The sequence below is a fragment of the Delphinus delphis genome, chromosome 2 (genome assembly GCF_949987515.2).
Source record: "Delphinus delphis chromosome 2, mDelDel1.2, whole genome shotgun sequence".
In the NCBI taxonomy this organism is placed as follows: Eukaryota; Metazoa; Chordata; class Mammalia; order Artiodactyla; family Delphinidae; genus Delphinus; species Delphinus delphis.
This window is the reverse complement of record NC_082684.1, coordinates 149250646-149265718: the sequence shown is the minus strand read 5'-3', so window position 1 is coordinate 149265718 and position 15073 is coordinate 149250646. Positions and strand designations below refer to the sequence as shown.

Genomic DNA, 15073 nt, shown 5'->3' with positions numbered 1-15073 from the left:
GCAAAGGGGTTTTACCCACGGCATCCACACATGCTATTGTTCCCTTTGCCTGAAAACCTCTTTCCCCATTTCTGACCAAGTCCTGTTTTTTTTTTTTTTTTCCAGAGCTTCAAAACTATTCCTTCATCACACCCTAAACCGTTCCTTCTTGGCACAAAAAAGCAACCAAGCTATTTGTCTCTCTTCCCCCCTAGACTATGAGCTCCAAAAGACTTGTTTGTGCTCAGTACATCCCCAGTACTGAGCACAGCACTGTCATGGTTGTACTCAAATGAATAAAGAAAAAACCACTCTTTCCATATCTAATGAAATTTCCTCTTTCACATCTTATGCCCTGTCCACAGTTGGCCAGATATAATTCCAAAGAGAGTTGACATTTAGTACAGGGCTAAGAACTGTGTAAATGACAACTGAAATGTCCTGGGGTTTATTTGGTCCAAGTTGTTCGGGCTGGGGAATCAGACAGAAACAATCTTTTTCCCCCCCAAAGTTAAAATTAAATAATATTTACCTGTTACAAAACATGTATATTTAAGATAGGAAGCACAGGAACTAAATGAACACTGGTGAAGGCAGCACCTGACAAAAGAACTAGAACATCTGCTGTCTGTGAAGCTACAAGGGTGTTCTCTCCTTTTATCTCTAGCCTTTCCCTACTGGAGGTACCACTCTTAGGAACTTGAGTTTATTATTAACTTGTTTTTTCCACATACTTACGTATCTCTAAACAATAAGTTGTTTAGCATTTCTTGCTTTTAAGCCTTATAAAAATGGTATTGTTCTGGTGTGATTTTCTATAGCTTGTTCTTTTTAAAAAAAAAAAAAAAAGAAATTCAACACTGTTCCTAAGACTCAACTATGCTGTTATGTATAGCTGTGGCTCATTCATTTTCATCACTCCAATATACTCCTGCATTATATGAATACAGCACAGTTTATTCCTGCATTCCTCGTCAGTGGGCATTTGGGATGTTTCTGGTTATTTGTTCTTAGAAGCAACGCTGTTACAGACCATCCTTGTACTCATCTTCAGGAGCACCTGTGAGCTTATCTAGGGTATATACCAAGGGGTATCTAGGGTATATACCAAGGGGTAGACTTCGTTCAGCTGTGGGTTCAGGTTTATAAGCCAAATTATCTTTTGAAGCAACGGTGGCAATTTACATCCCCACCAGCAGTGCATGAATTCCTGATGATCCATATCCTTACCAACGCAGGTATTGTAACCTCAAGCTGAAATATTTTTGTGCCAGAAGGCAGTGCTCCTGACTGGAAAGGCTCTTTCCTACTGGCCATCTGATAGGAGAGCCTGATCTGAGACTCTGCCCAAGAGATGGGCGCGCCAGGGACTTACACCTTGTTGAATCCTGACTTTGGGACAGAGCATTACATTGAGAAGAGAGACTGTCATGGATACACAGTCATCATAGAAGGCAATCATTCATAGAATGTGGGATCTGGAAGGACCCTAAGGCCAAATCCTTCATTCTACATTTAAGGAGACTGAGACCCAGAAAGGTTAAATGACAAGGTCTCAGAGCTAATTAGTACAAGAACCTGTCTCTGGGGCTCTCATTGCTTAGTCTAGGGTTTTTTTTTTTTAAATGTGTTTATTTGGTTTAGTAATTTAAGATAACACAATCTAGTAAATTAAAAATGACTCCGTAAATATTCAAATAACTGCCAACTTATCTTTAAAAGGTAGTTATTTGACTTCCGTGACTGATGAATTTGATAACTTCAGCTTCTTGTGAAGTAAACAGTAATACTGAATTTCAATGGGATAAACAGGGGAAAGATGCAATCTCCATAGTAATGGTTTTCAATGGGCAAATTTAACAGTATTAAAAGACACTGATCCCCTGGGGAAATTAATTCCCAATTTTTTGGCGGATCATCCTCATCCTTGGATCATCCCCCCAGGCAAATGATAGGCGTGGGCTTAAGAAGCCATTTTATGAGGAAGGCCAACTTCAAATGCGGTGAAATTTCAATTCATCCTCCTCTTCTGAGTACTCAAAATTAACCTATCGTAGGAGGCTGGGAACTGTTTGTGGATATCATGGCAAAAGAGCCTCAGTAATCCGATGGTATATAATCTTAGATGCCTTTACTTGTGAATGGCGGAAAACTCTGAAAAGAGACCAGTTTGCAGCTGAGGTACTTAGTGCTCTTCAGAGTGTGCCTAAGAAGCATGATGTGTACAAAGGAATCTGTCCCCACATACGAAGCAGTAAAAATGCAACTGGGGAGGGGAGGAAGACTGCCTAATAGGAAGGGTGTCTGTGAGGAGGAGAGTGGCTTCGAAAGCCTGCAGTGGAAATCTTCATCCTGGAGCTGTTTCCTACAGGAAACCCTCCCTCCACCTCCCCTGTCCAAATGCCTTGCTCCTCTCTACCCCAAGAATCCATTTACCATTTGAAAATATCTTTGGTTTAACAATGTCGGCAGGCTGGCAATAAAAGCTTTCCAAGAGGCATCCCTCTTTTTTTTTTTTTTTTTTTTTTTTTTTTTTTTTGCGGTACGCGGGACTCTCACTGTTGTGGCCTCTCCCGTTGCGGAGCACAGGCTCCGGACGCGCAGGCTCAGCGGCCATGGCTCACGGGCCCAGCCGCTCCGCGGCATGTAAGATTTTCCCAGACCGGGGCACGAACCCGTGTCCCCTGCATCGGCAGGCAGGCTTTCAACCACTGCGCCACCAGGGAAGCCCGGCATCCCTCTTTTAATGTCAAGATAAGACTCAGGAGCTGCTTATTGCTTTGGGGCGGGGGGCGGGCTTGGAGGGAAAGGACACCAAGTAATTTTGCTAGGAATGCTGACCAAACTGTACCGAGGTACTCCTGGTTCAGGTTTTCCTCCCAGCAGCCATTTTAATCAGCACTTCCCCTATTTAATGAGCTTGTAATGCCATTACATAATCACCCAGCTCACTGGATTAATGACGAAAAGAGGAACTGATTTTTCCAGTTGCATCATTTGAAGTAAATGTTAACTTTCTTTCTGAGTCCTTAGTTAACCGCATTAGTGTGACAAATATGTCTTTGTCTAGCATAAGTAATTAGAATTTAATCACTTTAACTGCATCTTAATTACCCTAAATGAATTGAAAGGACATTTAATAGTAAAGATTAAATTGCCTTAATGAACGATTTTTGTGACTCCATCAATACTTGAATCGCGTTAGCCACTCCTCTCACGCACTTCACCTGCAGTGAGCAGACGGGTCACTAGGTGGCGCGCTTCGCTCGTTTATTTATTTAATTTCCCCCATTGATCTGTTTTAGAAGACATCAGGAAAGAAAGCGAAAAGCATAGAGTTTATTATGTTCCTTTGATAACCTCTCTTTGGGACTACGGGGTCATCACCAGATGCAAAATGAAAGCAGCGATTTCAGAAACTGTCGATTCTGCGTACCCTATGGCATATGCAAAGGGAGATGAGAAACGCATGGGTAACTGGAAACTTGCGGTGCTTGAGGGAAATTGTAAGTTGCCCTCTGGATGATTGCCAACATATATACAGAGTTTAAGTCAATTTATTATTTTTTAGTGCAGAGTCCTAAAACATGAGTAACAGGCAAGCTTGGAATAGCAAGACAGGCACTGATGTGAAGCCAAGAAATATAACTGCTGTGCAAGTGCAGATCAGAACACCAATGCCTGAAAGAATGGGAGGTTTGGGCCTTTGGGCCCTCCTCCAGGCTGGCTCCCAATGGACCAGTCCTACCCACAGAAAACATCTAATGAGATGGGTCTTGCCTGTGAATAATTGTTTAAGTGAACAAATGGATGGAGAGACTTGGGTTCCACGTCTAGCTCTGTGACTGCCTCACATTCCCTCTGGCTGCTTCCTCAAAAGAGAGCAATAAAAAGTCTCTCTTATAAGTCTTGAGTAAAAAAGAAATAAGTTTCCACAAGTAACTCTCTTTGAGAGTCCCAGAGGGAAGACACACATTTTCTAATTTCAAGATCTTATTATGCAGAGACTTTCCAGATTGGTGTTTATGACAGTGGATCAGACATTTCCACATTCTGGGTCCACTGACCTAGTGGACTTGCACCCATAATCGAGGCACAGGGTGGAGGGTAAGGGTGTTCTGAGCTTTGAGCTGGGAAAGCTGAGTTCAGGGTCTCAGTGATTTCCAGCTCTGTTACCATAGGTAAGTTATTCAACCTCATTGAACAGAGAAACAGGAAAAATAATGGTAATTGCCCTGTAAACTAGCAGCTCCCAAACTTTGCTGCACATTAAAATCACCTCAGAGCTCTTAAATATCCTAGTGCCCAGGTCATGCCCTATACTACTGATGCCAGGATATTTGAGGTTTTAGCCAGGAATCATTTTTTTTAAAAGATCCCTAAATGATTCCAATGCATAGCAAGATTTGGGAGCCACTGGCACAGACAGTGAGTATTAAATGAGAACATCTATGTGCCTAGCACAGTACCTGACTAATAAAATGTACACAATGGACACAAACTCCTTCCTTATCACTTGCCAAGACAAATGTGAGGGTTGTACTTCAAGGTCTGGTTCTGTTCAGCTGTTATCTTATCAAATTGTCTCACCTAAAGGAGAAGAAAATTTCTAGAAGCTAATTTGTTCCAACTTTATGATCATGTAACATCTTTTGGGAGGAACATAATGGGGATGATTCTATAGCAAGACCCTGTGATAAGACATAAATTTATATGTTTGTATCAAAATAATAAGATTGCCCTGTGATTGGTCTGGTCATCTAAGCCAATCCTACAATTTCAGAAGAAAATTAAGTTTCATTAGTATTAACATACTTGTATTAAAATAAAAGTCTGTGCAAATCTGTTGACAGAAGACAGTAATTTACGATTATGCACTAAATTCATTCACATTAGAAATCAGTTTTTTCCTTTTTGCTAAACTCTGTGAGGCTGACACTTTTCATGTAAAAATAATGTGGCTTTCTTCTTCCAAAGGTGCTTACCCATCTTATTTAAATACACACAAAATGAAAATAGTATTTAATGAATACTTGTTGAATCCTTTATCTAAGATTATAGGAAATCTATCCTCTAACTACTATGACTTCAATAGGACCCTCCTTCTGTTGCTACTTTAGGTTGGGGACCATTCAATTTTGCCAAGAGTGTGGAAACTGCTGTTTTCAAGGGGACTGAAATGAGACTAGTCACTTCTCATCCAATCCGTCAAGGCTCCTTGGTTGGCTTAAAATAGTAAATTGGTGTTTAACTATTCCAATATATGGAATTTACAAAGAACACGGAGCACTCTTACTTGAAGGGCGAGGCTTCTAACTATGGATTTTGAGGAGCAAGACACCTGAGAACCTCCTTTTTAATTACCCACCTTCATTAGACTTGAGGATTTTCTTTCTTACAAGGAAATCAAGAATAAATGTTACCGATATACACCGTAAGAACTATTTCTTCTGAGAACTTTGGGTAGCAGCGTCTGTTTGATTAGCTGAATTTGCCATGAATGTGGAAATGATGACATCAAAACAGCTCATGTAACAACCTCCTCAAAGACCTCGTAGATTAGAGATGACTATAGATTTTCCCCAGCACGGATCAAAGGGACTGAATTGAACGTTTTAGCTTAATGATCCAACCCCTGTCACACCCATAGGGACTCGAATTCCGATTGTATAAGCAGGTGTGCCCATGGACTCAGACGCACACAGAAAGCTGCTGGAGAGGGAGGAAAAAGATCAACCGCCTGATCGACGAGGATAGGTTTGATCTTTTCCATTACTTGACCGTGCCCGTGTGTACTACTGGTGGGGCCTCACGATTTCTCATAAACTTCGAAATATTAGCTGTTAGTTTTTGTTTCCTCATCACAACTGTTCAAAGCCATCCTAGCCACCCACCAGGGGCAAGAGAAACCCTGGCAACAGGCCTGGCTAGGCCCTGTCCAGGGTCCTGACTCCGCACCAGGGCTCCAGGCCGCTAGGCCTCCCAGAGCACTTCACCCAGCACACCAGAGAGCAAACAAAGACCTTCAAGCTCAAAGCCTCAGGGCAGGCTTCTAACTCCCATCAGTTAGCTGGAAGGGGAAACAACAAAGGGAACGCTAATCCACCCTCCCTTCACTACACCCCGAGCCCCAACCTCCCATTTCAGACTGCCAGGGTCACCTTCTCTACTGTGACCCTGATAGTCTCAAACTAAAACATGCCAGCAAAAGTATAATTTGGATATAATTTCCAAACATGCATCTTGAGAGGTTAGAGTTGGGGTATAATTTGGGGGGATGGCAATTTTGTCTCATCAGTGGGGTAATACCCAGGAATTGTTTAGGAGCAAGACAGATCCGCTAGGTATCCTTTTCTCCCTCCACTACACTCTCTACCTGTCAAAATAGTTCTCATTTTGAAAATCACTAAGACATCAATGTTCTAAAAACAAAGCCTCTCCTCTCCGCAGCGGGTTGAACCACAGAGGCTCTCTGGGTGCCTGGCCTCGCGGCCCGCAGGGGGCATGCGCAGCTACTGGGGAAGATGAGTCCACAAGGAGGGCATCAGTGAGGGCACAAGCTTAGCTTCCTGTGGTGCGCTGAGCGCTTGAAGATAAAGAAAGATGCAGCCTGGGCTTTGAGTTGCTTTGCTGCTACAACACAACGGTGCTATTGTTGGCACAGACTGTCCCAAGTGCCAGCTGCAAAACAGCGACGGCAGGACTGGGTCTCTACTGACCCCGATTGCCCACTGGGTGCTTCCAAAGGGCCTGGGGCTGCACCCGCTGGCGGGAGAGCCAACCACGCTCGGGACAGGCCGCAGGGTTTATTGTCTCAGGCAGCCGGGCTCGATGCTCTGACACCAGGTCACCACAAAATAACCATCAGGCCTCCTCAAGCCACAGCAGCAGGTCTCCTCCACTCTAGTCAAACTCTCCGCTCCAACCTTCACCACGTGCACACTTCTTAACTCCATGCGCCCCTTCCTCTCCTCCCTGGGGTTTGTGCTCCCCAGTGGGGGCCGCAAGAGAGAACTATTGTTCCACACCCTCCAGGAATCAGACATGGGCTGTGAGAAAGGCCCACGCAGAGCCTTCTGGGGATTGTCCCCAACAGCCAGACCCGTTCGGCTGGCGTGTGTGTGTGTATGTGTGGGCGGGGGTCCCTAGCCAACTCTCCAGGAGCACGGGCGACCCTTAGGCCTGAGTTGGTGAGGGGACTCTGGAACTCCTCGGCCTCCGCCTGACGACTGGCTGGCCCCCAGGCCACGCTGGGAGGAGTCTAGCATAAAGCTTCGGAGGTGGCTCTCGTCCGGGGCAGCCAGCCCCCATGGCCCCCAGGCTGCTAGGCGGATGCTGTCGGCAGCGCCCCGCGGGCCCTTTGTTCGGGCCGCAGCCGGCTGAGAGCAGCTGCACTGCCCGAGAACCGCCCCGCAGAGACGCCGGGCGTGGCGGGGAACCAGTCCACTTGGCACCTTCTCCCCCGACTCTTGGGCCCAGGAACCCTTCCAGTTCCTGCATTCCACACGCCCAGTTGTGGCTTTTCTCCCGGCCCAGAGTCTTCGAGGACTGGAGAAGTGGAGTTCCCAGGGCCCAGCATCGAACTCCTTCTGCTTGGCTCCCATGGCCCAGAGAAGGGAGGGGACAGTTGAAACGTCGCCCGTTGGTATAAATATTAACAAAAAGCAAATGGACTTGCGCGGGAGCCAGTTAGTTATCAATCAACCAGGCAGCAAGGCCACTTATGGCAAACATGGCCCATGTTGGTCCGGGCGAGACTTTCTCATGGCCACCTCCTGGTCAGACTGCCCCCCCACGCCCCCCGGTCCCCGGGTGGTCCTGGGGCAAATCCCGTCCAGGAAACAGGAGCAGTCTCGGGTGCTGGAGACCCGTCTGGCTCCCTGGCGCCGCTGTTGGGAGGTTTCTTCGCCTCCAGATACCGCAGGGTCGAAGCGGCGCACCACCCACCCCTGCCAGACCCCGGGCCTCGCCTGCTGGGTCTCTGCAGCACCCGTTGGTGGGTGTGCAGTGGCAGCCTCTTCCTGCGCCGGCAGCTCCCCCCTACTGAGGCCGGAGCCTTCTGGAATCTTTAATTGGAAGCTAATCTCCCCGCGTCTTAATAGGCGCCCACGTCAGAGGCGGGGCACCCACCCACCGGCACAGCCCAGCCCCCCCTCCCCACCTGGGATGAGACGCAGCGTGAGCCTGGTTGCGCTGCACTTTAATGGGGAAGCAGCAAGTGTTACATTGAGGGAACATATATTGATTTTTTAAAGGTAGTTAATTTGGTGAGAATTTCCTCCTGTCTCCCGTCGTCCGCCAGCCGATGTAATTTCGTGAAGAGAAAGCGCCTCTCCAAACACGCTGCCGCGGGCGGGCGGAGGGTTTTGACTCTCCACACCAGGCTGTACGGAACCCGGGGTACCAGGAGGGCATGAAGAAGCCACTCTCCCGCTACCCAGCGAAGGAGCCGACCTCGATGGGCCTTGCCTCGCATGGGGTAGAAACGAGTTTAAGGGGTCTTTGAGTGCAACGGCGAGCAAGAGCCGCAAGTGGCACCTCCCTCCGTGCACGGGAGCTGGCAGTGGGGAGGAGGGGGCAATGTCTCACAGCTGCGTCCAACATGCCCTGCAATCCGTTTTTAGTCACCTGCAGTCAGGGCCTACCAGAGATCATTTGAACGGTTCAGGAAACGGCCTCGTTCCGCCCGCCCCCGCCCCCACCACCAAATTAAAATGTTAACGGGAGGTCTTGTCGTTCTTCGGTGACTTAAAAACAAGTCTTGGCTCTTGCTGCGTAATGGGATTGATCCCGGCTGGCTCCGCACGCGCCCTCATCCCAGCCCGCCCCACCCCTTTAATGAAGTTAAAGAAAGGAAAATGGGAGAGACAACCCCGCATCCGGGTCTTAGGATAACGAGTTCGCTGGGGGTTTGGCGCCAAACTCACGTCCCGCCAGGGTCTCCGATTTTCCTTTTCTTTTTTTTTTTTTCTCGAGGAAAAGGCCACGCGCCTCCGTCCAAAGGCTGGGCAGGACTTTCTACGCGCTGCTGGGTGCCAGGCAGCGGCCCCTTCGGTAACTTCCTGGGTCCCGTGAGCCCGGGCGGGTACGTCCACCGCACTTCCCGTGTGCAGGTAGCAGTACTAGGGCTGCCCATGCGAGGAGGTGAGAGGGCGCTCGTACAGGGCAGGGCGCTAAGGCGGGTATCCAGGGCTCCGGGGTCGTCCCTGAACCTAATTTATCAGTCTGTCTTTCCGGGGGACAATAGGAGGCAGTGGGGAAGGAGAGTCATTTAAGTCCTGAGCAAGCGCCTTCAGGAGGTGGGGTGTTTGGAACGAGCTTCCCTGGGGGTGGGGGGGAACGGCTCTCCATTTGCATCCCCTCCCTCCATTCCCCCAGCCCCACTAACCTGCCTGTGTGTGCACTGCCTCGGTAAAAAGTCCTGGAGCCGGGCTCGAGGCTGGCGTGTGCGTGTGAAAAGGCACTACCTTGGACGCCGGCATAGGCATATCAGTCTGGGAGAGGAATAGCGTTTTCGGCCGTCCCTTCCAGAACTTCAGCTGCCCTCGGGTCTCGGTCTACCCATGGGATGGGGCGATCTGGTGGCTGCACACAAAGCTAGAGAGTGGAATTGCGGGAGCCCCAGAGGGTACCCTGTCAACCTCTTTCTTCCCCCTGCCGTCCCCTTACCCCAGCCTCTCCTGGCTTCTGGGCTCAGGCTGCAAGAGTCCTCGTGGGGACTTTGGGGCCAACGAGCGCGGGGTTGGACTGGAAAACCTGGCGGCGCAGAGGTTCAGGCGGTGCGGAGCTCCAGCAGGGAGGCCACAAGAACCCAGACCCCAGGACTGCTTTGGGTCGCATCCGGCTGGAGTCGCAGGCTCGCGGGGACGCCGGCACCCGCTTCCCTCTAGCTTCTCATTGGCCCGCACGATGTGGGGGAGGGGGCCCTGGCCTCTTGCTTTGATTTTAGACTGTGAAACGGCTCAGTGCCCACGGCTCTGCGCGGATTGACGGTCTCTCGTTCTCCAGGGACGAATTAATGGAGAACGATCAGTTAATTAACAAACCCTCATTACGGCTTTTACCTTTTTCTTCGCCAGGACTCAGGCTAGGTCGCCGGGCTGAGATTGGGTGGGGGTGTGGCAGCATGTACCCCAGGAGTCAATCAACTCAGCCCGGGTCTCATCAAACCGAGTCCACCCTCAGCTGCCCTTGGCTGTACCTCTCCGCTTGTCCTCCGCCCTAGGGGGTCGCTGAATCTGCCTGAAATCCCTCGTGTGATTCAGGCTGGGGTCAGTTGTCCCCTCCGCCGGTGGGCCGGCCAGAGCCTTCCCCTTACCTTGGCTTAGAGAGGCTGGGGGAACTGGGCGCAGTGTCTACGCAGCGCCGCCAAGACCTTCCCGCTCAACTCGGAAACACCAGGCCCTCGGGGTGTTTGGGCCCGGAGACCTCTGCTCGAAGACTTGTTTTTTTCCCTCACACTCCCACCCCCTGCATGGGATTCAGACGAAAATTCATGCAGAGGAATAAAACAAAATGCGAAGCCCTAAGCGAGTCGGCAGCGAAATCGGTCTCTGGGCTAAGCTAGAAGCTCCCTTGTTGCTCGGCCGCCCTCACCTGGACCTTGGCACGATCTGTCTCCCTCTCTACAGCCGGTCACAAGCGCAGAGTGCGTCCTAAACCTTAACGGAGCGTCTGCGCCACACACCCACCGCCGCGCGGCTTCGGAACCTTTGCTGGAACTCCCAGAGTGCGCTCCCCACCCTCCAGCCCCCCACCCCACCCCGCGCCACTAAAGTGAGCGCGGGAGCGGGGTCACCGCAGCGAGTTCAGCTAAACATTGGCGGGCAGCTCCCGCACGCTCCAGCACAGCGCCCGGGTATGTGCCAGGGATACTGGCTGGCAGCACCTGCGCGCAGTTCCACGCACGCGTCGCCTCTCTCGCCCCACAAACCTGGAGTGCCAAACCCAGAAGCGATGCACAGACCGTATCCAGCCAGGTGCTGGGATTTCTTTCCACCTACGGTGGTGCGAGCTTCCTGCGCTGTCTCCCAACACAAATGCTCCTCTGCAATCACCCAGGCCGCGCTGCTCAGTTCCCGGAGCCTTCCACAGCCCAATGCACTGAGTCCTGGAAGAGGCTGTCCGCTCCCGGGAGCCACGCTCTGGCTCTTCCAGGCCTAGGGACCCCCCTCTCGGTGAAAGGAGGACGGGATGAAGCGTGCACAGAGCTCTCTCCTTCCCTGCCTCCTTGGGTCCCTTCAGCTTCCCCAATACCTTATCTCCCCGCGCGCCCAGCTCCTTGGCCCGCTCACCTGCTAAGCGGAGCGCAGACATGCGCTGGAACTCTGGCTCCTGCAGCCACTTCCACATCCTCCGGAAGGTCTCCCGGCCGGATTTGAGTTTGCTCCAGGGTTTGGGGTTGCGCAGCAGGTCCGAGAGGGTCCCTTGGGAGCGACAGAGCACCCTCTGCGCGAAGATGGCCTGTGGTATGCTGTAGCGCTTAAGCTCGGTGGTGATACGCTGCGCCACCTCTTTGGTATTGATCTCTTCCATCTGCCCTGAATTACTTCCATTGCTGACCTGCGCACCGGTTACCGAAGGGTTGGGCTCCCGGGCCGTGCCCAGGAGTTGCCCGTGGCCCTGGGCGTTCAGGTGGGCGTGTGGGTGGTGTGGAGGAAGGCCGTTGATGGGAACCATGCCGGCCGAGGTGGGCGTGAGGTGCTGCTCCCCGTGACGGCCGAGCATGGCCGGGTGGTGGGCTTCGAAGCCATTGGGGGTGAGCATCTTGTCGGTGGGCATGGCGGCGCCCGGGTGGGCATAGTGGGGGAGCCCTTGCTGGGAGTTGTGGATGCCGCCCAGACCGGAGCCGGAGAGGGGAGAGAGGCTCTGGCCCATGCCGGCCACGTCCTTGTGATAGGGGGTATAGAGGTTATTCATGGAGGCCAGCCCGCGCTCGTCCCGCATGAGCGTGAAGCTACCGCTCACATTGCCTGCCAGGCGCTGGTGGTGGTGCGGGTGGTGGTGGTGGTGGTGGTGGTGGTGATGGTGGGGGAACTTGTCCGAGACGGTGGAGATGGGCGGCAGCGGCTGCAGAGGGGTTAAGGTGGTGTAGGTGGTGGGCATGCTCATACCTGGGGGAGTCTCGCAGGCCATGGTCATGGTGGGGTGCAGGGGGCCGGCCAGGCTGTGCTCGGGGGCCCGGTGGTGGTGGTGGTAATCGCCGCTGCCGCTGCCGCCGTCCAGCAAGGACGCCATGCCCATCGAGCGCGGGTGCGCGGGGGGCAGGTGGCTGCCGCGGTGCGCCACGGAGCTTCGCGCGTGGGGGCTACCGCCCAGCAAGTCAGCAGGGGCAGGCACCGGCTCATGGCTCACGCCGTGCAGCTCCCCGATCGCCTCCATGGTCAGCTGCGCGTTCATCGTGATCTGGGCGAGCGGACGGCGGACACAACATCGATGAGGCCGGGCAGAGGCGGCGAAGGGCGCACGCAGTCCGGTCTTCACATCGGCTGCTGGCGACTGCTGCCTTCCTTCCTTCCTTCCTCTCACTGTGGGGCTCTGTCTCCCTCTCAGTGTGTCTCGCCTTCCCTCTTGCCCCCACCTTCCCCTCTGCGTCCTCGGCTTTTTTTTTTCTTTAAATATTAATTTCCAGAAAGGATCCGCGCCGTTGGGCGAGCGCGGTGCCCCCAGCCCGCCCGCCCCCGGCCCCCTCACGTCCCTCTCCTTCCTAGAATTGTGAGGCCCCCGGCTCCCCTGACGCACCCCTTGCGCCTTCCGCGGCTGCTGCCTGCCCGCGCCGCTGGCCAGCTCCAGCCATGGCTCGGTTACTGTTGCAGACTCTGTGGCCGCTGTTCCGCCGCCGCCGCCGCGGCCCGCCCTCACGCCCGCCGGGTGCAGCGCGCAGGCGCGCGGATCAGCCCCGCCCCCTCAGTCCCAGCGCGCGCGTACGGTGACGTCCCCGTACAAATGAAGGTGGGGGTCCCAGCGCCGCTCGTAAGGCGCTGGGCTGCGGGGGAGCGGTGCGCACGTGCGAGTGTCTAACGTAGAGCACGATCTGGGGCTGCTACCGCAACCCTGGGAAACTTGGGCCCCTCTCGGCTCCCTGGCTCGGGTGGGCTCCCTTCCCAGCCCTCGGCCACACTTGCTGGGCTCGCCTCCCGGGTGGCGCAGTATGCCTGGAGAGCCATCGCCCCTCTCTCCAGTTGCTGCCTCCCGGTGCAGGTTTCCCGGGGAGCCTCAGCTGGTGTCATCACTCCTTCCACCCTGGCTTGTTTCCCGGGAGGGCCTCTGGGAGTCCACGCTCTCCCCATCTTCAGGTGCTTGGCCTTTTGAGGGGGAGGGGAGCAAATATTTTAAAGGCCTTGGTCAACCTGGTGGCTGTTGACCCGACAACCTCTGTCCTCCCTGATAATTCTCTGCCCACCCTGACTCTTCCATGCTCTGCGAAGAGGTGAGGTTAGTGTCAAGAGTCCCAGCCCCGGCCATACCTCGCTGTCCTCCTCCGCCTGGGTCGTTCTCCGGCTCAGCTGATAATTAAGGCGGCAAGCCGCTTCGTGAGTGACTCGGCGTGTGTGTGTGTGTGTGTGTGTGTGTGTGTGTGTGTGTGTGTGTGTGTGTGTGTGTGTGTGTGTGTGTGTGTGTGTGTGTGTGTGTGTGTGTGTGTGTGTGTGTGTGTGTGTGTGTGTGTGTGTGTGTGTGTGTGTGTGTGTGTGTGTGTGTGTGTGTGTGTGTGTGTGTGTTTTGAGTGCCCTGGTGGGTTCCTATGTTAACTCCTGGGTTCTGGTGGGGCCGCCGAGGCTCGGGCTGTTCCTGCGGTTTCTTCATGGCCCTCCTGCTAAAACACCAAGAGGCCGCTGCTTGCGGGAAGGACTGACGCCGGCAGGGTGGACCAGGCGCGCCGGTCTCTTCTTGGCCCGTAGGGACGCCCTCTTCCCGGCGTCCCTGCGAGAAGCCTCCAGATTTGAAAATCAATTCAGCTTCGGGCGTAGTTGTTCGCTTCCCACAATCACGGTCCAATCCAGAATCGAACCTGGTCCTTGGGCCTGGTGGGGACGCGTGGGGAGGCCCCCAGTGTGGGACGTATACCCGGCCGCCACATGCCGCGGCTTTCTTTCATTTACAAAAGAAAGGGGAAAAAAAAACCGTAACAAAAGGCAGAGCGTGTCTGCTTAGGTGCTTTCATCCCTCAGAGAAAGGACAGATGTGCCCATTGTCCAGCCCTTGGCAGTTATGACCCGGTCAGCGCCGAGCCTCAGCCCCGGGCGAGTGGTGGTCACAATGGGGGACAGCTTCTCAGAACCTGGGTATATGGGTTCGGATATGGAACAAAGTGAGTGTGGCCAAACTCAGATTGTATGTTCCTTTCCTAGGGCACCGGGTCGGAGCCCACCACCGGTGTCTCTGCTGGGAATGTTCCCAGACTCTAGGAGAGGTCAGGGTGGTGGAATGGTAGTAGTAGTGGTGGCTGAGTCCCTTAGGCAAAAGCTTGGGCCAGTCTATCCTTGGGGGAAACTTCTCACCAGCTAAGGCATGAGCAGGCCAATCTCTGCCCAGGTCCCTACCACCGCCTGGGCAACATCAAGATCAAGGTAGGTCAAGGCCAGTGGGTTACTCTACCTGCCTTCCTTGAAAGTGGTCATGTCCTGAGATCGGTTAACCTGGTTGGTTTCATCACCACGGACATTCCTGTTTTGTCCAAACAATGCCTATGGAGGTCCTGGAGATGGGGGTCCATCTCAGTGGACTTAGCATCAGCTTGCACAATGAATATTTAGTAATTTAAAATCTCCAGAGAATAGAAGGTCTTTGGGAAAAATACAGTGACAAAAAGGAACTCAGAAAACAAAATTACTCTATTTAAAGTTACTCTTGTATCTACAGCTCTCTAGTCATAAGTACATATACGCAAACTTAAAACATATTTTCTGCCTAGTGGATCACAATATGTTGGTGGGAAGCTGAATTCTTGGCTCCTTATTGTTTCTGTTCTCATTTCTTACAACATAGAGCATGTAGCTCTTATATGAGACCAAACAATGGGTTAATGTAGAAGGCAGACTTTGAGCTAAACCGTTTGCCCCCCCCCATATTTTAATCCCCCTGAAGTGATCGATTT

General features: G+C 52.6%; 1 protein-coding gene across 1 annotated transcript in view; it reads right to left on the bottom strand.

The window, feature by feature from the left end:
- ONECUT1 (one cut homeobox 1) overlaps positions 1–12572 on the bottom strand; it is a 32850-nt gene extending 20278 nt beyond the window's left edge. The window contains exon 1 of the mRNA XM_060005944.1: positions 11274–12572. Coding sequence (XP_059861927.1) covers positions 11274–12378 — 1105 coding nt within the window. The 5' untranslated portion in view covers positions 12379–12572. The remainder of the gene's footprint in view (positions 1–11273) is intronic.
- Between the last annotated feature and the right edge of the window lie 2501 nt (positions 12573–15073).